This window comes from Rissa tridactyla, chromosome Z (assembly GCF_028500815.1).
Source record: "Rissa tridactyla isolate bRisTri1 chromosome Z, bRisTri1.patW.cur.20221130, whole genome shotgun sequence".
In the NCBI taxonomy this organism is placed as follows: Eukaryota; Metazoa; Chordata; class Aves; order Charadriiformes; family Laridae; genus Rissa; species Rissa tridactyla.
Window position 1 is genome coordinate 34139465 of NC_071497.1, and position 26986 is coordinate 34166450.

General features: G+C 40.4%; 1 protein-coding gene across 4 annotated transcripts; it reads left to right on the plus strand.

The window, feature by feature from the left end:
- The first annotated feature begins 576 nt into the window (after positions 1 to 576).
- Positions 577 to 25493, plus strand: LOC128902995 (S-adenosylmethionine synthase-like). 4 transcript variants are annotated; one of them, XR_008463933.1, is made up of 12 exons: positions 577 to 2218; positions 2569 to 2815; positions 5299 to 5392; positions 8443 to 8520; positions 11237 to 11359; positions 12247 to 12359; positions 13008 to 13151; positions 14429 to 14647; positions 16065 to 16247; positions 18626 to 18759; positions 22139 to 22574; positions 23398 to 25493. XR_008463933.1 is itself a non-coding variant. In XM_054186809.1 (12 exons), exons 4-12 carry the CDS (start codon positions 5320 to 5322, stop codon positions 22239 to 22241), a joined length of 1170 nt encoding a protein of 389 aa, XP_054042784.1. In that variant the 5' UTR covers positions 577 to 2019; positions 2121 to 2218; positions 2569 to 2815; positions 5299 to 5319; the 3' UTR covers positions 22242 to 25493. The 4 variants fall into 4 exon arrangements, 3 of the variants coding, with proteins under 3 accessions (XP_054042784.1, XP_054042782.1, XP_054042785.1); XM_054186809.1 differs by having other exon boundaries at positions 577 to 2019; positions 2121 to 2218; positions 22139 to 25493; XM_054186807.1 differs by having other exon boundaries at positions 22139 to 25493.
- The last annotated feature ends 1493 nt before the right edge of the window (positions 25494 to 26986 follow it).

Here is a 26986-nt window from a genome sequence, read left to right on the forward strand (position 1 = left end):
GCTAATGTATAACAGCTATTAATGGCTATTGGTATTAATAGCTAATGTATCTACACCACAGATTACACTTACCAGAGGCTGTAGTGTCTGGAGATTCTCAGCTTTGTTTATAAATCATATTTTAAAATCTGTATCTGAATTCCAAAGTAACTTCCTCCCCCTGGTTTTTGTTTTATTTTGTTTTGATTTTTACCAGCCCAACCAACTTTGTCCAGTCACTCCAAACAATTTGGCGTTTGGTTTATATGCCACCTTCTGTCCTTTGGAGCTGTGAACTGGAGGCTTTTGGTTTATGTTCAGGTTTTTATTCTCTTGGCATGTTTAGTTCATACGATAATAATAGTCTATTTGGAATATGTAGGGCTTATATTTTTCAGTCAAGTTGTGCTCTAACTGATGTGATTTAAACAGTGTTGCAAAGTAGCTTTATGGCAGAGAAATTGTTGCATTTTTTAAGTCTTTTGTTGTAACTGAAAGAGAATCAGGGACTTCAAAGGAAACACATGAATTCGTGATAAGTGTTTGCCTGGCAGTGTATTTATTATCATAAACTTTGTATTTTCATTTTCTAGGAAGGCTATTCACTCAATAGTGGAGTTCATAAGAGAAATCCATAGAGGAAGCCAAGAATTCAAATATCACGTGAAGAACTCAAATTGCAGAGAGCGAAAATGCACTCTCATGGGGTGCAAATGTTATAGGTTTGCACAAGTTCCAACCTGAAAATGCACTGAGAATGCAGTTTAATTCACAAACAGTTGGCTCAGCTTACTGATGGGAATAAGATATCCAAGATGTTCTAGACTGAAAAACACCACGATACTGCGTTCTTGTAGTACAGGATTCTGCCTCCAGTAAACAGCAACTGATTTTCCTCAGTTCTGGTATCAACTGAAGCTAAGAGTACAGATCAGAAATAGGCAGCTGAGTATGTAATACAAATTGGAATGAACTAATAGATTTGTAATAGACTTTTGGGAAGGAAGATTCCAGCAGATATGCTGTGGAACTTTCTGAAATTCATAACTAGGAGCTGGAAGTAATACAATACAATCCAGTCAATGGTTGGAAGAACCTGTGGAAATCACGCAGCTGTGCCCTAGACTCTGCTCAAGAAAGTGTCTTTACCTCTGGTGGAAGTCATCTCTTCAACCTGCTGGGATCTGCAAGGAATCTTGGTTGCACTCAGAAGTGAGAAGAGGCCGGAGGAACAAGCTGAAAAGCTGTGAGGCCTCACCTGGAAAAAAGCAGCAACCAAGCAGCTTTTTAATATGTGTATGGGGAGGCTTTTGTCAGGCACTAGCAATGGGCCTTAGCAAAGAACAGGCTGGGAAATCACCTTTGGGACATCTTGGTGGAATGCCAGAAACAGCCTGGAGAGAAGGGCTTGAATACATTTGCCCATAAGAACAGCATTTGTTCTGCAGAAGTTTACTGAGGCAGGTGTGTGAATGAATGGCATTTTCATTTGGGTCTGAGCTGGAGCACACATTGTTGAACTGATTACAGCAGAAGTGACTGAGATGCAAGAGCCACTTCAACTGTGAGAACTCAGAACTCAATCTCTCTTCATAAGCCAGCTGAACTGAAGTATTGTATAGATGATGAGAGAAAATAGCAGAACTGTGGCAAAAATAAATTTTTAAAACAAGAAGGGGCAAGACTGTGGCTGAAATACTGAATTGCTGTGTCACACAAAAGCAGAATATGCAGGGACTTCAGTTAGGACAGGTACAGTTCTGTGGCTCCAACAGTAATTTTTTCATGAGGTCCTGGCATGCAGAGCAATATTGAAAGTTCAGCTGCTGAAGTGATCCCATTTTTAAAAGGTCTTCCAGTTCATCTCTCCATTTTCCGTAGCAGCTTTCTGAATCTGATGACAGTAATGGTGTTTTCTTACACTTGGTCAAGAAACATCAGCAAAAGAGGCAGAGGGAAACGTGACTCTTACAGAAGCAATTGATATTCCTCAAACAAATTCACCAGTGATAGATGAATCTTGGCTGGAGCAGCTGCCTTGTAAGACACAACCCCACCGTCACAGGCAACAGAATGGTTTTGTTGCAGGGAATTTGAGTTAATTGATTGCCAGTTAACAAACTTGTAATTACTGATTCTAGCATTGAAAAATAAAGAAGATAAAAGATCACGCAGGGGAAAACACCTCAGCTTCCCTCTGGAGGCCTCTCGTCCCCTCTCCCTGGCCTCAGTCCCTTGGGTGAGCAGCACGAGATTGGGTGCAGTGTGTTGTGATTGCTCCTCCATTTTTCTGTCTCCGCTTCTCTGACATGGGCTCCTCCACCGTTTGCAAACCCCTCGGAGGTGTACCTTCCCTGTGCCTTCTTTTGTGCGTCTGCCCCTGTGTGGGTGTCTCTCTGCTCTAGTCCTGCTCAGGCAACTTCTCTTGTGCCTCCTTTTTCTCCAGCGTCCTCCTGCCTTCTCCTCTTTCCTGCCCTGGTACCTCTTATCTCTGCTCTGGTGTCTCTTGCCCCTGGGTTTTTTTTTTTTGTTTCTTGCTTACAAAGGTTGACAGTTCTTTGTATTTTTTTTTTTCCTTTTACATTCCAGGCTGGGATTGGACTATACATATACCCTACGTTGTAAAACATGCTGAGGAGCCTATGTTGAAGGAGAATAGTTTATAAGACACAATGTAAAGCACAAGTATTTTAGAATGCAGCATAATATGAATTCATGATGGAGGAAACTGAAATTCTTCGTATGAATGCTTTTCTGTTCTTTGCATGAAGTGTTTTACGGAGCATGTAACTTGAGCTCAAAGTGTATTTAATACACAGAATTGAAACACCTCCAGGTACACAAATCTCTGCACGGTTGGTTTAATTTTGTATTGTATCATAATAAATTCTGAAGCTGAAAAAAGGCAATGAAATAGATGAGTCAATGTATTGCATAGGGCACTTCTGGTAATCATTAACTGTGGTTTAAAGTCTTTCTCTTTATTGCTCTCCTTCACACACACTTAAGCAATCATTGTTGTCTGAGAACTGGAGTTTTTTGGTGTTATCTGCTGATTTGTTCCTAGGATAAAAAAAAAGAAAAAAGGCAAAGCCAAAAGAGGTGCATATGGTCTCTTTCCTCCAGTCAAGTCACTTCTTCATGTATCACTCTATAAAGTGGTGGTTTTCACTGAGGTGACTGGTCTGTTACAGTACATGAGCTACGACTTGTGTTACCACGCTTAGGCAGTGCCTTCTCCAGTCATTCTTGCAGATGAAGTGCAATTTTACTTTATTTTTTTGAGAGTTGGCTTGGACTCATTCGTCTAAGTGCTTTGCCTTCATTACTGCTTTTTTTACTTCATGTACCTCACTACTGGGAAATGTCCTGAAGTGAAGACATGCTGCTTCCTAGCAGTGAAGACTTCTTTGCAGAATGAATGCACATCTCTTGTGCAGTTTGATTGTAGCCTGGTAGGGGATGTTGTTTGCTTGTGGTGGCCAGTAGTAAAGCCTTCAGTTGTAGCTAAAGTTTTAGCTGCATCTCAGTACCACCCTTGTTACCATTTAACACGCTTAGGTTATGGAGCAACATTTTCAGAAATGTTCTACCGATTTAAAGAAGCTGAGCTCAACATCATGTATTGCAGTAGTGTAGAGCTGCTCAGCAGCACAAGGGTTTTTAAGACCAGATGTTCCTAGGTAGCTTTGCAACGCTGTGCTCTTGCTTATACTTATTGCTATAACAACCAAGGTCAGCTAACTTCATTATTTGCCGTGTCAGAGGGTCAGAAGCGGAAAAGCGTAGAGGGGTCACACCTGTAGGGAGGAGCGGACAGGAAAGATGACCCAAAACTGACCAACAGGGTATTCTATCCACTCTGCATCATGCTCAGTATAAAAGCTGAGGGATCAAAAGGTCAACTCTCTTTTTCTTGAACGGCCGACATCTGAGGAGGACCCTGTCTGTTTCATAGAATCATAGAACCACAGGGTTGGAAGGGACCTCTGGAGATCATCTAGTCCAACCCCCCTGCCAGAGCAGGGTCACCTAGAGCAGGTTGCACAGGAACGCATCCAGGCAGGTTTTGAATGTCTCCAGAGATGGAGACTCCACCACCTCTCTGGGCAGCTTGTTCCAGTGCTCTGCCACCCTCAGAGTAAAGAAGTTCCTCCTTATGTTTAGGTGGAACTTCCTATGCTCCAGTTTGTGCCCATTACCTCTTGTCCTGTTGCTGGGCACCACTGAAAAGAGCCTGGCCCCATCCTCTTGACACCCACCCTTTAAGTATTTTTAAGTGTTGATAAGGTCCCCATTCAGCCATCTCTTTTCCAGACTGAAGAGACCCAAATCCCTCAGCCTTTCTTCATAAGAGAGGTGTTCCAGTCCCCTAATCATCTTGGTAGCCCTTTGCTGTACCCTCTCCAGCAGTTCCCTGTCCTTCTTGAACCAGGAGCCCAGAACTGGACACAGTACTCCAGGTGCGGCCTCACCAGGGCAGAGTAGAGGGGGAGGATGACCTCCCTCGACCTGCTGGCCACACTCTTCTTGATGCACCCCAGAATGCCATTGGCCTTCTTGGCCACAAGGGCACATTGCTGGCTTAATGTTTGCCTGCCTTTGATCCCGATCTGAGCATTCCTGACTCCAGGTCTGGAATTCAGCTCCTGTCCATTGCTGACTCCAGTCTGGGACTTTCCCTGTGCCTGCTGGTGATGTGATCGATGAACTGTCTTCATAGCTGCTTCTACAGAGCATGGTCTTGATTGCTCTACAGCTCCTCACTTAGCCACTGACACAAATAGTATTCGGGAAGAAGAGCACAGCTTACCACCTGGAGCTGTTATGAACACCTGTTCTCACATAAAGAGACAGACATTTCTGCACAGGTCGCTGCTGCAGCTGAGGACAATGAATGGACATTATGCCTAGGAGAAACCATCATTCACCCTTACAAATTCAGATTAAATCTCTCTGCTGTGTCACTGTCTTGAAGTGCTTTTTTGTTAGCCCTTAGAAGTAAGAATGGAGGCTTGGAGAAGTGTGCAAAAGCACGGAACTCCGGCTTAGCTGTGTTCACATTTCACATGATGATAACACTTCTGCAGAGTTTAGCAGGGCCAAGGTTAAGCAAACACAAAAGTCTTATGAAAGGAATTTCTGTAGTATTGCATTGTAAAATCCACATAAATCAGTGTTAATCTATCAAACTTCTGAGGAACAAATGTGCAGAAGCAATTACCTCAGCTGTTTGTGTAGATACATTAACCTTTCCACTTCACCTGCTGCCTGTGCTTGTCCTGTGGTCCAGTTGCTTTCGTTCTTTCTCATTTGCAGGCTCGCTAAGGATATCAAGACATGTCAATTCATACCTCAAAAAAAGAAAAACGATTTCTTTTTACCTCAGAATCTGTTGCTGAAGGACATTCTGGTAAGTAAAAATGCTGATTGAATCTTTGCTTTTATTAATACTTCCACTGAAGAGTGCTATCTGATGAAAGTTCAGTCGTGTATCCCCCAATGGAGAAAAGATGACCCAATTAATTATTTTGAATAGACTTCAGATTAGTTTCTTTGTTTCTTGACAAGAATTTGTCTTATTTTTTTAGTATGCAATATAATCTGGCATAAACAACTTTAAACTTTCACTTGAGAGAAAAAAGCACGGTGAGGTTCTTGTACAGGTGACTTAGAGCTGCCACATATACTGGAATCAGAATTTCATTTTTAATTCTGTAATGCAAAAATATTACTTTATGCACATGTTTATTATAGGTGATCATTGAACGCCGAATCTCTGAAACATATTGAATACTAAGCATTGATTTGCATCTGAGCTGCATTCCAGATACTGCTGTAATACTGCGTATGCCACTCTGCCACATTGCTCTCCCTTACACAAGTTTACATATGCTGTAGGCTGATAAAAAGTATTTTCCAGGTCTGGGACTGCAAGACAATGCTTCAGCTCTAATTGCCATTCATTAAATTCATCAATTTTTCACACAGCTTTGATTACACAAGTATGTATCTAGAGGCTATGTTAACTGATGGACTGGAGGAAGTTTGGACCCCCAGCAGACATACTAGTGATTCAAATTTACAGTGAAGGCAGCAACGGTTCTTTTTATGGTGGAACCTTCAAATGGGGCATTTTAATGTTAAGACTAAAAATAACATTACCCCTTACTTTTCCCATAGGAGAAGGAAAGAAAAAAAAACAACTAATAGTGAGAAAATGAGAGTGGTGTCAAACACTGAAGGTTTGCAGCTGACTTTTCCTTGTGTATCTGTATTCTCAAAATTCTTATTCATTTGGTGGGAATGGCACAGTGTGAGACCAGTTATATTATTCTGTCTGCCCAGCCCCTAGTGAACAGTCGAACAGCTGCAAGACCACTGCAGCATGTATCATCATATCTTGAACCACCACAACCACTAGTTTGCTTTAAAAAGCTGCACTGTATGTTGTAATGGTGCAAATAGCTGAATGCAATAAACCTTATCAATTGTTCCAGGTTATGCCATCCCTGTTTGAGTATCGGACCCTCTGGTGGGAGTCAATTTCGCAGCCTTCAGGACTCAGTTTGCCTCAGAGTTGTTGACAAACTAGCCAGATTTCAAACTTTGGAACTTGGCATTACTGATTTTATACTTGATTGCACAAACGATTCCTGGGTGTGAAACTATGACCACTTGATGTTTCTGCCTTTCATCTTATGTCCTTGTGTCTTCAAACTGTCGTCAATTTTTATCAGTGAAAGTGCAGTATACCTTAGGTAACTGACCAGGATTCTGATTCTCTGAGTAAATATACTAGTGAGTATTAAACAGTACTCACTTCTGCAAGAGAATTTATTTTGGATTGGCAGTTACATAGATACTTATATAGGCTGTTCCAAATAATATAGAGACACCTGGGTCATTGATACACACAATGTTTTAGATCCAGCTGTGTAGTTGTGTGGCTGAACATACTTTGGACGCGTTTATTTGTAATGATGGTGGGTGAAGATTGATTTATATTCCTCATGTTGGTTCTGCAGATATGCAACATTTCAAAGATGTACTTTTGAAGAAATAATGTAGATTGCTTTTACCTGGTTCAGTCACCCTGATGAGACAAAGAATCTCAATTTGTCCCTGTCCTGGTTTCATCTGAGATAGAGTTAATTTTCTTTCTAGTGGTTGCTGTGTTTCCAGATTTGTTTTGAAAGGAATAATACATAGTGTTTTAGTTGTGGCCAAGTGACGTTTATACTACTCAAGGGCTTTCTTCAGCTTCTCATAGAAGCTGAGAAGGAGCATAGATAGAACAATAGAATGGCAAATGGAATATTCCGTGCCATAGACGTCATGCCTGGTGTATAAATGGGGGTTGGCCAGGGGAGGGGAATCACGATCTCTGCTTGGGTTGGGATGGCAAACCAGTTCACTGGGCAGTGAGAGGGACTTGTGTCGTGTATATCCTTTTATGATTATTATTATTATTATTTTATTTTCAACTATTGTTCTATTAAACTCTCTTTATCTCAACCCAGGACTTTTTTTTTCCCTTTCACCTTCTTTTCTCCCACCTTCCCCTACCCTTCAGTGGAGGAAGGGAGGGTGAGTCCATGGTCCTAGTTGCTGGCTGCGTTTAAACCACAACAGTCCCCTAAATTGTTCATTAACTTTTAACAAACCAAATTCGTTTGGCATACTTAGTTCTTGCCTGGACAATAGGTCATAGGTGCTAAAGACAGAGTAGGTAAAAACTTTTTTCTCCCGTGCTTTTGTCCTAAAAAAAAGACCAAAACTCAGAAATATACCTGTGGAAACTTGTGAGTGGCCAATATACGTCCCTGAGAGAATGTTTTTCTAAACTCAGATGAGCTGGATAGTTGTGGATAATTGCGAGAGTGGGCTTCAATCTAATGTACATATTTGTAGGCAGAGCAATGCCTCTTGTCATCCAAAAAAGTTCACACATGAGATCTCAGAGGTCCCCACTAGAGGTACTGAAGGGGTAAACACTGCCTTAAGTGCAGACCTCTAACAGTTATAGGATATAGATCGAAATAGGTAATTCACACAGAAAATGCAGTACAAAGTTTAAAATAAAGAGGAGAAGAATAGAGATGAGAAGAAGACCCCTACAGATAGGCCTTAGCTTAAACACTTCTTCCAAAGTTACTACTTGTATCTTCTATTCTCCTGAAACTAATATCTCAGGGTGCCTTTACAGGCCTTTTCATTTTCACCTCACCTGGGAGTCTGCTGGACTGTGCAGATGATAGTAAAATGTCAGTTAGGATTGACTTGAGGAGAGGAGTGAAAACAGGGTATTTAAGAATACAAATTGCTCTGATTGCCTCTTGGCAAATGCTCTGTAAGCAGAAGTCTCTTGCCCACTGAAAATTAAATTTTATTAAGAAATCAATTTTTTGTTGTTTTTAACACAAAAATAAATGTTATGTCTGTCTAATTTTTATCTTCTAGATAAGGTGTGTGATCAGATAAGTGATGCTATTCTAGACGCTCATCTCAGTATTGATCCAGATGCCAAGGTTGCCTGTGGTAAGTATAATACAGATAGAAAAACAGATTAATGAAGTACAACAAGTAGTTCATGTTGATATAACATCCTGTGATCCAAAATTCTTGCAATAGCTGGCTGGCAGTCAACATTTCCACAGTCAGTCAAGGGGTCAGGTCTGGCACACTGGCTCAGAGGAGAAGGGAAGGCAGAAAAAAACCTGCAAAAAATAAACAGAAAAAAAAGAAACACATAGTACTCCAATACAAATTAAAAATGATGAAATGTAAGAAATAGATCAGGAGAAGCCAGTGGTATTAGGGAAAACTATGTTTGACAGGGCTAATGACAATGAGGAATCTAAGAAAATTAGGGAAAAAGAGAACTGAGGAAAGGTATGTGTCAAGATGCATTTCTTCATAGAATGAGTAAAAGGTGTTAATAGAACTCAAAATCCAGAAGTCTAAATAGATATTTACTGTGCTTTAAGCAGGGTGATGCCCTCGGTTCACAAGAAGATAAGTGCACAGTTCGTTTGAATGTGATTCTGATCAAAGTGGCTTGTGTTTTTCATGGGACTTTCTGTTAGGACTATTCCGTATTCTACATGGATGTTGTCACTAGCAACATCACCTCTTCCAGAGCCTGAGAACATATCATCAGATTGGAATGAGCTGGGTTGCCAACAGGCGATGGACACAGAAAGGGAATATGTCTAAAAAGCTCTCTGAATGCAGTCATTTTTTTCTTAGAACAAGAAATCACACGCCAGTGAAGAGCACAAAACCTTACACGGTAACTTTTGGTTAGAGCAGATAGGGTATTGCTTGGGCTCACTTATAAATTGCAGCTATAGTGCAGCTCCTGAGCTGTGTTGTCTTTCAGTTGAATTAAATTTCAGTCAGGATGGAAAGCAGTGAAATGTGGGAAGATGCACCTTTCTATCCTGATACTAAAAAAGCATCATCATGCTGTGAAGTCTTGCATCACCATCAAGCTTTGTTTGGCTGTATTTGACATGGGAGAGTTTCTAGGGACTGTTGGTGGTGACTGCAGCATTATTCTTCCATGTCGCTAAGTCCCAGTGCCCCAACTTTTTGTTCTTCCAGAGAGGCTTCCCCGTTTTGTAATGACCATACAGGAAGAGCTGAGAGCCATTCTTCTCTGCCTCACAGCTGTAATACAGGGTCTCTTCCCCCAGTGCGGGATTCACAGCACCATACATCATGCATCGGTGTTCTGCTAGGGCGTAACAGATAGGAAGAAGGCTGCTGGTCGGTAGAGCAGGGGCACAAGACTGAGTGTGAAAAGAATGGTACCAGGATACCCTGCACTGTACAGGTATCACTACCTCAGGTCAATTTGCTTGTATGTTTAGGGCTACCCTATTATTATGGACTCTTACTGTGTCCCTGTGTTATTATGGACTCTCACTGTGTCCACATTGTAATTCGGATACCATGCCAGCTAGGATGTAGCTTAATATCTCAATATAGGCTAATTCCTCTTGCAGACAGAGAAAGCTTGCTCGGTGTTAAAGTCTCTACTGCTTGTCTGGATTATCTAAGCTAAGCTGCCAATTAAAGCCAGCTTGATTATCTTTACGTGATGCTGCGGTCCATAATTGTGCAATTTTATAGAATATTCCTGCCTGTAATACTTAATCTTGAAATCAGATAAAATTATTCAAATGAGATGGTGCCTGGATGATAAAAGTGATGGTTGAAATTCAGTGTAGGCTAATGCACAGGGGAAGGGAGCAATCTTATCCCCCTATAGAGAAAGTAAGGTTTGCAGTTGACTGCAAGTATTTAGAAGAGAGATTTTGCAGTTGTAATACACATATGTTTCTGTGAAAAGAGTCGGTGCTCAGTAGCAGTAAAAACCCAAGCTGACTGTTAGGGCTTGCTGGGAAAAGAATGAAGAGTGGAACTGAGAACATCATTAAGACATGTAAATCCATGATTGCCTGACTTGAATACTGTGTTCAATCTGTTTCTCTTTCCCCATCCCAAAAAAGTCTATAGTAAGATTATATGGCAGGAGTAATGAATACGATGATAGCAATACATTGTCTTTCAGGGAATAGCCTAGGCCTTCCCACTCTGGAAAAGAGAAAATTTAATAGGATATGCAATAGAGCTACAGAGTTGTAGGTCATATTGATGTGGTGAATTTTTTGTGACTAATTGCTATATTTTAACATAAAATGTAAAAGTTTGGAGGCCAGGTGGACACTTGAAACAAATAATGGTGTAAAATATGAAATGATTGTGCACAAAATTTGTAATGAAGTTGCATACCTTCTTGCTCCAGGATCCTGTAGGTGCTAGAAGTTTTCATGGTTGCAAGGGCAACTGGATGAATTACTGTTTAAAAAAATCCATCAAAGACTGGTAATGCCATCTGCCAATAAGTGACCTCCCTTTAGCTTCAGGAAGACCTCAAGCTGAAATTGTTGGACGCTAGAGAAGAATTTGGAGAAACAGCACTATATACTTGACCTGTTCTTATAGATGTGTGTTTCTAGTCACTGTGGAGATAGGATAATTGGGTAAGATGGACTTCCTCCCCTATGCAGGCATTCATATCAGCTGAAGAGAAGAACGGTTGCACACAGACCTATATGTATGCTAAGGCTTTACACTGAGTTTCCTCTTTGACTAATCCCTTGTTCACAGAGCCGTCTTCAGGATCTCCCTGTGTAAATGTAAAATAGTAGCAGTAAAATTCTGATATTTCATCTTTTTTCTGCAGAGTGTGTAGCAAAAACTGGAATGATTTTGCTTTGTGGAGAGATCACATCCCAGGCTACAGTAGATTACCAACAGATTGTAAGAGAGACCCTTAGGAGGATAGGGTATGATGACTCTTCCAAAGGTGAGTGAGATCCTTCATGTGTTCATTCTTAGGCCTGTTCTGCACGTGGCCAAAGTCATGTTTTTATGATCTTCCAGAAAATAAAACTAAATGTGTCTGCAGACCTAGGAGAAAACTGCACAGGAGTTAATATGCATTTTTTAGTGCCTGATACTGAAGGAGCTATTTTAAGGTGGCATACTTGTAAAAGACTTATTCTTGAAAGCACCAGGTACCTCTTGCTTCTCTGATGCAGAATAACTAGTGTTTGCCCAAATGTCAGAAGGTGGTTACATCTGCAGGTTTGTACAGTGAAAACTTTAACACTGGTGTTCCTTGTCCTTGGGATGCATAAGCCTATGACACTTGAAGTTCACACCCAAGGGAATTCTTTGTGTATTCTTAACATGTTTCCCAAAGTATACTCCTTTCAGCAGTTGGACCCCTTACATGATTATTCCCCTTCGGTCTTCCCTTTTCACACATGATATATACAGCTTGTCTCTAATTCTATTAAACCCTAGAACCTACTACAAGAAAAACTGAATACTAGTTTCTGGTAACATTTTCCACAGTCACAGCTTTAATACCTAAATGGTTTGAACCCTAGTTATCGTAAGCATTGTAACATGCTTTGGTGGGGCAGCTTGTAGGATTACACTTATCCCCTCAGTTTCAAGAGCTCAAATTTGAACTAATATCACTAACTTGCCCACATCCTGAAACTGTTATATAAATGTACTGATTGTCTGCTTCTATTGGCAATGCAAAACATGGTATAGGAAGTTTACATGCGTAGAGTTTTAAAAGTTTTGGCCAAGATAACTAGATAATCCATAAAAGCTTCTCTAGCAATTTGTGAACTGTCAAGAATGTATGATCTAACTTTACAAAACTCCCTTCACTAGGACTGGACTATAAGACTTGCACAGTTTTAGTGGCCTTAGAACAACAGTGTAAAGAGATCAAGCAGGCTGTCTCCCATGGCAAGAGTGGTGATGACATTGGAGCAGGGGATCAGGTAATGTGACTTAATTCCAGACAGTTACTTAAGTTCAGTTTATGCACAAGCAATTAGAATTGTGTTGAACTAGAACCTTTCCTTAAAAGCTATTGTGCAAAGGGTAATAATTAGCAGCTAAACACTGTGAACTCACTTAATCCCTGGAAGTGCTAAAAAGTAACACTCTTCACTAGTTTCAGTGAAAGTGGCTTTTCCCATATCCAGTGCCCATACTGGATAGAACTACAATTAAGCTTTTTATCAATGTGTGTCGGTTTTTCGTCTTTCAAGTCCTTTGGGTAGCGTGGTTTTACTTCTTAAGCATCAAATGCTGTGTTATTTTAGTTGTCATGTGTGGGGAGAAGACTAAGCAGTCTTTATGAGCTCTATGTCCATTAAGCCTTTGCAGTGGATTCGTATGGATGCTTAGGCAGAGTTATTCTTGGGAACCAGACCTTGCTGTGGCTGCATGCTGATAAATAAATGTTACTTCAGGCTGGTTATGTGTCAAAATGTATTCACTCTGCATGTTACTGGCTTAACTTTCTAGGCTTGGGTGGTTCTAAGTACTATGTGGCGAAGACAGGTGCAAAAATTGAAAGAGAACATGGAAACAAGTGGCTTATTTCCTCATTTCTCAATGCAGTTCCTTGTTTTTCAACACAGGGTTTGATGTTTGGCTATGCCAGTGATGAAACTGAGGAATGTATGCCCTTAACAATCCTCCTGGCACACAAACTGTCTGCCCGCATAAAGTCTCTAGGACGGAATGGAACATGGCCCTGGGTTAGACCAGATGGTAAAACACAGGTTTGTAATGTAGATGCATAAACTGTAAGGGTGAGAAACAACAGAAATCATTTACCCTGTCTGCAATTAAATTAGAATTTGTGTTTGTCAAAACTGGTGCTTTTTTGTGTTACAAGGTGGTGTGATTTTCATAAGGTACATTTGTATGTAGCACACATAGTTTGTTCAAACTGTTCTATCAGTGTCTTAGTAGGTTTCTTCAAAATAATGCTTTTGTCTTGCTTCTTTCCCCCTGGAGATTAAGAAGATTAACAAATTACTGACAATCAGCTGGGTTTTTTCCTGAATAAATATCAGCATTCCGGAAGCATGGACTGGGATATTGCTATGGCTTCTCAGTTAAAGCAGAGCTGTTCTTGATTCAAACCTCATGTAGACTATATTTGATCAGTGGTCAGAGCCACTGATAGCTCTGTTGCAGAGCTGAGTGGATGGGTCATTGAGCCTGCTGTAAGAGTGATGCACTTTAGCAGCATCAAAGGCAGTAAATTCCCTGTCTTCCAGGCTGTGAAATCCGCAGGAGAGGAGCCGAAAGCCATACATGTAGCATTTCCAAGACAGCGAGTTGTTTTAGTCTTAATTTCTGTTGATTAGTGGAGATGAACTGCATTGGGTTATACTACTGGTGTTGTTTCAGAGCAACACGGATTGTGTTCCTATTTTTTGTCAGCAGTGCATAGAACATGTGAATTGAGTTACTTCTTTATGATGTATCTATACAAGCATTTTTGAAGGGTGGGAAAGTAGAGAGGTCTTCTCAGCCTGTAAGAAAACCTATACTAAGGATGGAGCAATGCCAGTATATATTAGCATGTACTTGAAAGTGATGCAATAGGCAACAAAGAGAATCATATCATATAATGATCTACAGTTGCTCATTTTAGCAGGGTCCTCCAAAAGTTATTTTGGCTTTACTTCAGTGATACACTATTTGAAGTTATGTTAACACGCCAAACCATGAATGATTTTAGCATCTGCTGGTGAAATCTTAGGCTTCTGTAGCTTTCTTGTTATTTTGTTTCTCTGTGGTGATCCATGTAATATGCTTTAGTTAACTTAGTTCACACTTTTGGTGGTGGTATCTAAGTACTTTCTGTGTTTATTCTTTTTTCTTACAATGGTTTTAAGCATCAGCAACCACACACCATTTTTCATTCCGTTTCCCTTCATCTATTTATTTTTTGCTGCGGAAAATAACTGTGTGGTTCATGTTCAATTTTCAAACTGGTGCTTTTGGCCTTGTGTGTTCATTGTCCTTTTTTTTTTTTCCTGTCTAGGTCACAATGGAATACAAAGAGAGCAATGGCGCAGTGGAGCCCATCCGGGTGCACACACTTGTGATTTCAGTGCATCATGCCCCAGACATAACTCTACAACAAATACGGAAGGAGCTAATGGAGAAAGTTGTTAAAGAAGTCATTCCAGAGAAGTATCTTGATGAGAGGACCATTTATCATCTCCTTCCAAGTGAAAAGTTTGTAGAAGGTGGTCCTAAGGTACGGTACTTTGAAAGAGGACAGCCTATACAGACTTGGATTCTACTTTGCCACATGCTTCTACATGTTCTCTTGAACAAATGTGCAATGAACTGGTACACTTTTAGCCAAGAAAGTCTATATATTTTTATGAAGGCTTCAGTCATGTCTACTGGAATTTTCCTACTGGATATCTGGTATCTAAACTGAAGCTGTACCTGCTTGGGCAGCCAAATGTGTAGATTCTTGGATCTTTGTCTTACTTCCAGAAAGTATTTTAAATGACCAAAAGCCAGCCCTTAAGTTATACGCTAAAATGCATAACTGGAATTATCTCTTCGCTTTCGCAGTAAAAATCAAAACCAGAAATAACAACTGATCTGATCTTCTACATTAAAATTATTCAGAGAGCTGAACAAATGTCAAGGGAGACCTTAATATATCAAGTTTCACTAGTCATTAGAATTTGATACTGCTTTGCTTTCCAGGTGCTAATACTAGGTTAGCGAAATTGTAAATTTTTGTCTAGTTTTGTATACAGAATTCAACGAAGGATTAAAACTACACGGTGTGCTTATGATCACACTGTGATGATTTAGGGATACCTCTTTAACTGAGGAAAAAAATGTCAGCTTTACTCTTGTATTACTTACTTGGGGATTTAAAATTAGTGGATTAATGCAGTTTGTCCTCTTTCAGGATGGAGTTTTGCAATGCTCTGGAGATCATTTATCAGCTTGCAGTCACCATCTTTATTAATCTGACAGAAACGCAGTAATTCTCTGCTGGTCAAACAAGTTGTATCAGCTCATGAAGTTGTAGGAGGCAGACACAGGTCTATGCAAGAGGGTGGGACTCTATTACTGGCAGCACAGGCAGGCAAGTAGAAGAAAGAAGAGTAGTACCAAGTGGTCCTTGTGCCACTACTGAAGCATTAAGGTGAACTGATCTAGAATTTCTCAGTACTCTTGTGCTGGCAGCACCGATCTGCAGCTCTATGAAGCCCCCACTTCTCCTTTAGTATATGTGTGTAAGTGAAGCTAGTTAACCTTTTAGGTCATATGTGATCTGTTTCTCAGGAAGGATTTTTTCTCTCTAAATTCTTGTCCTCCATGAAGTGTTACTGAGTAAACTAGAGATAGTATTTCATGATTGCTGACCTGAACGGAGGACACTTTTTGGGATGTTTGCAGTTTGCCACATTCTTATCAGTCTTCAAAGGTGACTGCAGCACAGACAGCTTAGTACATCTCTGAAAAATACTCCAGTCATGTAGACCTCATTCATTAAAGAGTTGCATGTGAAGATCAACACTGTGAACTGAACAATGAGTCATATCTGTGGCAAACACAAAACAAAGCTCAAAGCTGTACCCAATAACCTAGTGTGGATTGGGTAAACTGTGTCTTGTGAATGTATTCAATTGTTTGTCCTGCAGAGTGATGCTGGACTGACTGGCAGGAAGATCATTGTTGATACCTATGGAGGCTGGGGAGCACATGGTGGAGGTGCATTCTCTGGAAAAGATCCCTCTAAAGTTGATCGTTCTGCAGCATATGCAGCTCGCTGGGTTGCAAAATCTCTGGTGAAAGCTGGTCTCTGCAGAAGAGTATTAATCCAGGTAAGAACAACTGTGAAAGTAATACACTAAAACAGAAATTGTGTGTCATGTGTGGTCACTCCCTCAGAATACATACTACCATCACAGCCCTGCTCCAGTTTCAGAGAAGCATTTCGTACACTAGAATCGGAATCCAGAAAGTTTCCTCCTGGGGATGTGTTATTAAGGAGCCCCATGAGGGAAGCCAAAGACACAGGCCAGGATGGCCCTGAAACAAGGAATGTGTTCTCATTAGTATTTCTCCAAGTCTGTTGCCATCCCTGGTCTAGGTATTTCTTTGCATCATCCTTGCTTTTACTTCCAGCAACTCTAGTGATCGTCTGCACACACGTGTGTGCCCAGCACTCCAACCTGGACTGCATAGCACATTACAGACAGTTGTGTTAGCAGTGTCTAAACGTAGCTGCGCAACCTACTATATGGTCATATTAGTTGTAATTTAAAACATTTTACACTGTATTTGAAATTACCTTAAAGTTACCATGAGGTCTCTACTGTGTGTTCCTAGTATACTGCTATGATGTGAGTTGTGACTAAAAGCAAAATTCAATTGTTTTTAAGAGTTTAAAACAAGAACAACGTTCACCAGTCTTATATGCTCAGAGAAATGCAATTCCTTCTTTGTGCATGAAGTTTTTTGGGAATACTAAGTCTAAGGAATCGAAAGAGTTGTTTTATTAACCCCTAGACAGTTTTGCCATTAAACATGAACCCAATGTGAATGCTAAACAATTGAGGTTTGTTTAGGCAGTTTGCAATACGAATTCATACACATACTTATTCTGAGAAGCTGCTATGTAATAACTTTAACCCAGTACAACAAAATACTACAGTAAAAACTAGCAGTGATCTGGCTGACGTTTTGCTGCAAAGGTGTGTTTAAAACTTTTTACTTTGTCCATGGACCAGAGGAGAGGCCCACTGGATGTGGTTATGATCAATGACATAGTATCAAGACAGCCCAATTAGTAAAAAGGAACCTTTCTTTAGATGTTGTGCAAGTGTTCGATAGATGATTAAACTTGAAGTTTGGAGTTTGTCAAGGAAAGGGGAGACTAGGAATATGCCAAGAACAAGTAGTGATGGCTAGCAAATTGTTGAGATTTTTTTTTTCTGAGGGAACAGAAGACAAACTTCTGATTTCTTGGTATGCACATTTTGAGTGGCATTTTTGAACACACACCTCACTGTCTTAATTCTTGAGTTAGGTGGGAATGTTGTTATTCCAGTAATTCCCAGAGACCGTCCTTAAATACCTGAGCCTGACTCTAGACAAGGCAAGATTGATATTGTTAACAGCAAACTATGGAGATGTCAGATATTAGCAATGAAGGTAAAATGGGGGGAGAGAGGAGGATGGGAGAGCAGAAAAGCAAATGTCCTGTGACGTCATAGAAGGCTGGATTAAAGATTAACAAAAGGAAAAATGTATCAAGTGGAAATGCGAAACTAATTACTAAGAAGTATATAGATAGAACTGAGCCATTGGACTATTACTTCTTGAAATTTGTAGAGAGCAGACATAATGAGGAAGACCAGTGAAAGCCACATAATAGTTGCTGTTGATTAGTCACATTCAAGCAAAACAGATTTTCATTCAAATTCACTGTGATGGAAGGAAATTAAGTGTATATTAACCTAGCTGCAGTAGGAGTGTATTTTAGAAAGGGACTGAATGACACAAGCAGATACATTGCAGGAGAACCTGTCAGTGCTGTGCTGTGCAGTGCTGTGGTGAAAAGAAGCTAATATGATTCGTGGATGTCAGAAAGGAGCTATAGAGCTCCTCTGTCCTCCTTTGAATGAAGTGAAATTACAGGGAATACTTCCTGGGTTGCTTTGTCTACTTCTGATAGATATGTTTTAAAACGTACATGGAAATACCGGATGAAGTTCCAGGGAGCGCATGGAAATAACTCACTTTAGGAAAACAAGTCTGTGAGTGCTTTGGGAACGTGGAGCTTTTCCTCATCTTGTCCTAGATAATCTTTTCTCTGCCTCAGCAAAAAAAACCCAAACCACCAGGAACATTTGTGGATCTCAGAGTCTGCAGTCTCAAAGGCATGAAATCCTTGTGTCTAGCTGACGTTGAAGGATGTGAAATGGCAGCGTCTGAGGATGATTAGAAAGCACCTCTTCTGCTTTTAAGGAAAGTCATTTAGGCCTGAACTTGACCAGGCTGAACATTCTCTGAGGAAAACAGATGATTTTCTAACATAAATACAAATAGCAAACACGTATCTCCTAGCTTTCTTTATGCAGAAAAGGTGTGTGTAAAATTTCCCCCTGATACGTAAGATAAGCCTTTCCTTTCTCTTAAGCAAAAAGTCAGAAGGACTGTTTTAACTGTGCTTGGATTGTATGCATGTGTTCTACAGCTATCATATGCTATCGGTCTGAGTCATCCTCTTGCGATCTCAGTGTTTCACTATGGAACATCAGACAGATCTGAAGAAGAACTGCTTGAGATTGTGCAGAAAAACTTTGATCTACGCCTTGGAGCTATCATAAGGTTTGTGTGCTATTAGTATTTACTGGAGGGAATCATATTTTTAATGCTCTCTTTACCAGTTTAATGTTAAAGTTTCTGGCTTCTAACCTCATGAAAGCCACATTCATCATAAATTTACAATTGCTGTCATTTCTGCTCTTCCCTCACCCATACACCCAGTACAACATATGAGGGCCAATTAATAAATCTGGTCACAAAACGTACTGAATACGTACGACTGGTCTAAATTACACTATGTTATATCTTGCAATAACCCTGCTAGCGTGCTATGTTGCAGTTCATTAGCCAGGTGGTAGTGTGCTTGGTAAAGTAGAATTAAAATTTTAACATTAGATGTAGTTAGGCTTTCTAGACTATTTACAGGGTGTGTAAGGCTCCCAATCCCTGCGTTATCTGTAAAGCACCAGAAATACTGGCTCTTTCTGGAAGAAGTACCAGAGTAAGTCTCTCTTTGCTTGATCTTTATGTGGCAACAACTTGTGAGACAGCTGCCACAAGATGGAAAGGTACTGATGCCCTCACTTTTGAAGCAAATCCATTGAAAAGGGTGGCATGTTTTTATTTATATATACATATATATATTTTTTTAATACATATATTCATTTATATTTATATATATACAGCATGTAATTTGCCCTTGTTCATGCACAGAAGCTGAGTGTCACCCTGCCACAACAGTGGCAGTATGGTGTTTGTTGTTGCTGTTCAGGGGATATTGGCCATTAGCCCAGAAAAGAGAACACCCTTAAGTGACTAACTTCTTCATGAGGAGTTAAGCGTAACCTACCTTCTGCTTCAGAAAAACTGAACGCTGAAAGCCTGTCTCTAGTTGTCATGCAGTCTTGTGCAGCCCGTTTGAAGTCAACTAAACTTAATTTTAAACGAATCCAGGTTTCTTAAATGCTCTCTTAAAATTTGGTAGCCGTTGAAATATTGTATGCATTTAAAAAACAGAACAAGAATAAAAATCCCGCCATGAGATAAGCTGTCTTGAAGTGAAAATCCAGTTGTGATCAGAAGCGTCATTGAGGCTACTATGCAATCAGAGATGACAAAAAACCCAAACCTACTTACATTGCCTCCTGCAGCCAACCCAGCTATATACTATTCTGAAATATTTATGGACCTGAAAAAGCAGGTCTTTTAAACAAACATAATCCTTACACTTAAAGAAGCACGGGAATTACCTTTTTCTTTGAGAGAAGAAAGGACTGGAGGAGAGAAGCAGATCAGCACCCGTCCTTATCAGCAGTCGCCCACCTACATTCCAGGGAGCTGTAATCTGACCCTAGTATTTTTCCTTCTTTTTCTCCCTTTTGTGACTAACTCATGATTCTTTATGCAAACTTTTAGGAGGCAGAGCTTCTTGCCTACTTGTAGTAAAGCTTCCTAAGACCTAATGGTACAGGCTTGCCTTCTCAGTCCTGAAGAACTTTCAAGTCTCTTAGCTGATTTTCTCCAAACTTGACAGGCTGGACTTCTTAAAAGTTTCATGAAATATGCAGCTAACGGAGAGAAACACTATCTCTTTCTATTTTAAGGGGGCAGCCACAGTGTGAGTTCACCCCTTATTAAACTCTGTGCAATTGATATGGGCGCTCAAGCTTGAGATAGGTAGAGCAAGAACTTGACTCCATCACAGAGGAACTACTTTGTCACTTTGAGCAATACTGGTTTTAAGACCTCTGTTCTAAAATGCTAAAACATACATGTTAGCTATCTCATTATTTGAAAAAAAAAATGCTTTTAATGATTCACTTCTCTTTTAAATCAGAGCTAGTAATATAATACTAGCCTTCCAGAGGAATCTTGAGTGTATTTGACTCTGAGGGGAGAAATGTCTATATGTTAGTGAATATGAAGTCTCTTTATTTCCTTAAAAAAGAGAGGAAAGATATTTCTGACAAGGTATATCAACATTTTGATGGCGTGGCCAGCCTTTTGCACTCCTTTTCAGAATGTTTCCTGAATACATGCTGAGAGCAGAGCTGACATATTTTTAATAATCTGAGAAAATACAAGGCATTATGGCAACTTCTATTGTTAGGTAATGTTTTCCAAGTGTTATCAGTTCACAAGTATAACCCAAACTCTTCTTTGCCTTTGTCATTAAGGCAGTTCATTGCCACTAGTAAATGGTGTGGTAGTTCCCAGACACGTTCCTTGATTTGGTGTGCTCCAAAATGCTGCTTTTTAACAATACATTATTATAGCCCTGGAAACAGTGAAGGCAGTAAGAAGGGAAGAATGCAGGCAAAAACATGAGCACTGATTAGTGAATACTTCCTTGTTAAATGCTACCTCACAATTTTTAAAATCCTGTAAATGGTGCTGGCTATCCATCCTAACCAACTACGCACCAAAGTACTTCATGATGTCTTACTTTTCATTTAGTCAGCACTTGCATTTCGATGGCTTTTGAATTAAGGTCAAGCACAAATGACTGTAGTAGCCATTGGAGCATGTGATCATGTTGAACAAAATATTACTTGAAATAAGCTTAGCTGCTGTACATCATAAATGACCCCATATGTGTGAGAATGTGTAATCTCTTCACCACCTGAAACGTACTCATTATCCTGTTAGTATTTGTGCTTCTTTCCTTACTTTGCCATTCCTCCACCAATTTTCTCTCCAGCAGCTTGTAATATGAATCATCTATTTTAAATATGCTTTCAAAGATAATTAAACAACATATACCAAATAGAAGAAAGCCCAAGTAGAAGAAAATGTTTCAGGCCTCTCATGAAATGAAGAGAAACTTCTGTGTAGATACCTGTAGGATACCATTTAGCTCAGCTGCAATCTGCTATATTATGCAGGCTAAAAAGCCATAATCATGACTTGCACCTTCATTATTTATCTAGTCATAATGAGTGGTAAGCCCAATTTGCAATAGTGACTTAGTGCATCTACACAAGCAGTTAAACCTCCACCGTTAGTCTAGTAAATCATCATCTTTGGCTGCTTCTTTTGAGATCATCACTGTCTTTCCGGCACAGTAATATTAGAAAATATTCTATATTACACTTGCAACAACAGAAAACACGTTGATGCTTGCACAGGTATAGCTGAACTTTATTCCAATTGTAATGCTTCTGCATTGTAATGCTTATAAACTATAACTGCATACTTAACTGCATCTCTGACACATTTGAAGAAAGCTGACTGCTTCTAGTCATGTTAAAATTGAAAACATCGGCTCACTACCTTTCCTGTTGTAAATCTGCGTGATTGGGCAAGGAAACAGCGCCTCAGTCTTATTGTCTTTCTTCCAGGGGTAATACTGATTATTATTCTGAAGTGTCTAAATCATAATATATATTGAAGTGTAACACCTTCCTTTTTTTTTTTTTTTTCTTTTTTTCTTTTCATTAAGGGAGTTGGATTTGAAGAAGCCAATCTATCAAAAAACAGCATGCTATGGGCACTTTGGGAGAGAAGAATTTACATGGGAAATACCCAAAAAGCTTGTGTATTAAGCTGTTCGTAATGTTTCATGTAACTGACAGGTGGTTTAATGATCAGGTAAAATTTCAAGCTGTTCAAGAAAAGACTGTAGCTACTCTTTTTTAAATTACATTTTGTAGTTAATAGATTTACTGAAAATCATTTGTATTTAATTTCTAACTTTCGTAGTGGCCTTACGCTTTACATGCATGCTGCTCTATCATCTAACCTGCTCTTCAGCTTTGTCTTTGGTAACGTGTGAACAATTTAGGCCTTTGGCTGCGATCAGATATTAAGTGCACAGATGGTTGTGGAAGTTGAAGTCATTCCTGTTCTGCCTAGGAAGCCCACTGCTGCTTACCGAGGTAACTTTGTAGTGAAGTGGATGAGGTTGGTGAGGTAACTTCCAACAGCTCCCCATGAGAGGCAAGCAGTAATAACACAAATTGCCATAATTCTTTGGCCCAGGACTCCCACAACTGCCAAAAGCTTTAGTTTGTGGTCCTTCTAGTCCAAGCAAAGTAGTAACAACACCCATTTCAGAACCTTGTTCATTGTAACCCTAAATACACTTAGCTATGAGGTAGTGTTATCTGTTAGCTTTTAACCTTACAGTTTTGTAGGTGTATCTGTGAAAACTGATGAACTCCTATTTTGTAATTCTTTTATTCATTTACGGTTACTCCTTCTCAAACTGAAATTTTCCATGTCTGCATGAATTGGAATTGGCTGTATAAAGTTGCAATTAAGTTTCATTTGGCCACCTCTCCAACATAAAAATTGTAAAAAAAACCATGGAAGATATTGCCTTCCTTTGTCTTTTTTGGCTGAAAGCACAAGGTGGAGAGAGAGAATTCAAAATCGTTTAGCTTTTCTTCAAGCGCTAGAGAGGATGAAAAGGCTTATATACAGAAAGTAGCGACTCTGGCAAGCAAATTTATCATCAAATTGTAAACTAAGACAGAATGTTGGAATGCTGTAACCGCTGTTGCTTAAAACCAGGGAATTTTAATAGACAACTAAACAATATGTCTAGCCCATATTGTTTAAACCCAAAGGGAAAAACGCAGGCTTCAGTGGTAAATCTAATCAAATGCAAGTAGTTGAATATAACATTAGTCTTGAGTAAGTTTTAAAAAGCTGCTTCCTTTCATGTAAAGACTAATTGAACCACCGTTCCTTTGACAGACGAGAGCTGAAGTGAGGTAACTGTACAGCTCTACCTGTGCCTTACCTGTCCTGGTACAACGAACCCAATCTAACACTGCAGTGCTGCAGTCTTGTGACCTAGAAAAAAGGCACTTTTTTCTTCCACAAGAAAATGAAATTAGTTCCTGGAATAAAAGCTGCAATTCTTTTGTGGGCTTTTTTTCCCCAGTTTTTTATTTAATGGCAAGTTTTCCTTTTTATTACAAGACCTTGAACCCTGTCTTTGCCTGAAACTAATCTAGTTTAGTATGCGTATGGCCATGTAGGCATAAACCATGTCATTAACCTTTATTAAAATTTGTTCAAATTGATATTGTCTACAAAATAGTAATGTAGCTTGCTAAAAATTTTGCAGTGTCAGAATAACTTTCACTTTTAGTACTATAGGTGTACAATGTTTAAATGGCAAGGGATTGCAGAGATCACTATACAGTAAACTGACTATAATAAACTGACTTACTGAACTCTTTTGAAAGAGGGTTCAGTAAATGGTCCTATAGTCTCAATTTTACAGCTGTCTCAGTTACAGCTAGTATCAATTTTACTGTCATGATACTTTATCCTTCAAAAGTTGAATAGTGCTTTGGCAAGAAGCTGTGATGCTTTGTTTGTCACAGCAGAAGACAATTTTGATAAAGTCTCTTATTAAATTTAACAAGGAAATTATTTGTTCAATACAGGAGTCTCTTAATCACTGCTTATTGTAAAACAAAAAACCAAAAAAGACAGAGCTTAGGCCTTTCTAACTGTTAGACAGCTGGAGCCTACAGGAGGCAAATTGGACCATGGAGTATTTCAGACAATAAGAACACATTTCTGCAATGCTTCTTTCCCCTTGTTCTCTGGCTTCCTACAAATAGACTTCAGATCAAAGTTACAGACCAGTTCTTCAACGAGTTGGATAGTCTCTGTGTCCAGACTACAAACCTTTCTTTCCCCTTGTTGTTGGTTTGTGTTTCAAAGTAGCCAGGAGCACCAGCTGCAGAAGAAATCCCTCGCCACAGATTGGAACAGGTACAGTATGCATCCCATCTTCAGAGATCCTGTCTACAAACTTTAGCAAGTTTTCTAATAACTAGTGAATTAATTTTATTTACATAGGGTAGCTAATTTGCCCTATGTAAAATTTTCCTCAGAACAGCAAGAGATACGCTTTGTTTGAAATAAGCAAACAGAGAAAAGCCACCTCTGCTAAATTTATAGCATCTAGTCTGAAGTCAGAGACAAAACTATTGCTCCACAAAATCACTGAAGTAACTTTTTCTGAATGATTGGCATGTTTGCTCATTACCATTCTAGAAATGAATCACTTAAGCTGGAACATCAAAAATAAAAAAGGGTGCCCAAAAAGGGTGCCCAAATCAGATATAAGCATTAAGATAGCAGTTATTGCTGAAAGTTTAGCTAAACTATAATGTAGCCTACATACAGGGATTAAGCAAAATATTTTTATTTCCATATGTTGCAACTATTGCTTTGTTAAACTTGCTATTTTAATATCAAATCAACAGGCTCTTCTTTGAAATATATGGTTACAGTATGTTATAAAAATCTCCCAAAATATAATGGCTCATAATATGTGTAAGAAAAATAATTGCACATCAGAACAACAACACAATAGTTTATGCATTGTGTTTTGCAACTTCATCCAAAGTAGCAGGCTTTATATTAGCTTTTTATATTAGCTTTATTCAGCTAATACAAAAAAGGCACATGAATGAAAAATCTGTATTGCAGAAAATTACTTGAGTAGACCATACACAGTAACATGTAGAGGTATTAGTGGCTGTTCTGTTTTCAAATAGTGAATTTGGATAGACACTTCCAAAAGCTGACGATTCTTGCTGGATTGTGTGAGGCAGAAGTAAACCTAAATATTTAAAAGGGAATAGTTTAACTCAAACCTAGACTAGCCAATTAAGGAAGAAAATGAATCAAACAGAAGTGCCAGCTTGGTTCTGAAAGTGCCTTTCGTATCTTTCTGGTCTTGGAAGAGATGAAGGGTCTCTAATTGCAAAATGAAGGCATTAAATTACGAAAGGTCAGACCTATTCCTTATAAAGGAGCCTGTTCCTTTTCCAGTGGCCTTGTATGAATAAGTCTTTGAACAGGAATATGCAGGTGAATGACAGGACAGGGACAATAAGCAGAACAGTATGGTGTAGCAAGCCTAAGTAGCAGTGTTTGTTTGTTCAAAGTAATTCTAGACCTTGCCTGAAAAAAATAATTGGAAAAGTTAGAAACCTAAATGGGACTGAAGTTAGGATGTTCCTGCTGTGAATAGAGTCTGCTTTTCTCAAAGTGGGGACAGTGGTATGATTTACAATAGCAAAAGAGGTTTTCTTATAAGGAGAATTGAAAAACAGCAGCTGACCTCTGCTACAGATAGAAAGCAGTTTTCCATATGATCTGACTTCGATAAATTTTTATTTTTTTTTAATAAGAGATATAAAAACATGGGATCTCCATACAAATCTGCCAGCCTTTAAGACCACACTTTTTGACTGGTAAGGCATTACAGAAGACTGAGGGAAGCACAAGATGGCATGCCCCTCTAATTTACACAGTCGCATGAAGAACAGCAAGTTCTTAGTTTATTGAAGCTGATTGCAAAATACAACTTTAAAATATTTAACTACTCATCTGTGCAGGAGAAAGTGTGGCCACCTGAAATCCTACGGAACTTGGGGATGTCTGGGACCATCTCAAAGTTATGGCTGCTGGCAGGGAGCAGACCGCAATAGCAAAGAGACGTGATGTTTTGAAGGGGAGTCCTGGCTAGCAGCATTCTTCCTGAAACAAAAGGATTCGAAGCAACTTTGCTTTTAGTGACCTGCTGTCCCAGGGCGTACGGCCCTATGCAGCAGACAGGCCCCACCAGTTAGTGATGTGCGGGCGTAAACACTCGCAGTGCCCTTACAGCCAAACACGCAGGTGTAACGCGGCTGACAGCCCTTACCAACGCTCCGTACGCCGGCGGTGCGGCACACCGGCGGGGAACACCGCCCCTCCTGCTGGGCGCTGGGCCGCTGGCAGGGGTGCAGACAGGGCGGGGGAGCCGGGGCAGGGCAACGGCCCCCCTCTGTGGGTAGAGAGCGCCTGCTGCCCGAGGGTCATGCGTGTAGGCCTGAGGCATCGACAGCGAGGAACGCCGCCTCTTGGCGACTGCCAACCCGCTGAGTGTCACCAGCGGGACAAGAACTGCTGCGGAGTGAAGGGCGTCCCTTCTCCCGGCCCGTTCCCCCACCCCCGAGCGCGGCCCAGCCGCCCCTCCTCCCCCGACTGCCCCCCGCCGGCCGCGGCGGCACTCCACCGCAACCCTCGGGAGGGCGCCTGGGCCTGCCCGCCCCGGCCTTCGGCTCCCGCGGCGCCACTGCGCCCCGCCGCGACGGCAGGCCCCCCTGGGCCCTGGGGCCCGGACACCTCTCCCCGGCCCGCGGCCGCCGGGGGCGGGGATTTCCCTCCGCGGGGCGGGGCCGTCCGTCCGTGCGGCGCCGCGGCTGGCTGCGGCGGCGGCGGGGAGGGCTGGGAGGAGGTGGCACCGTGAGGTCATAAATGACGCAGCGCT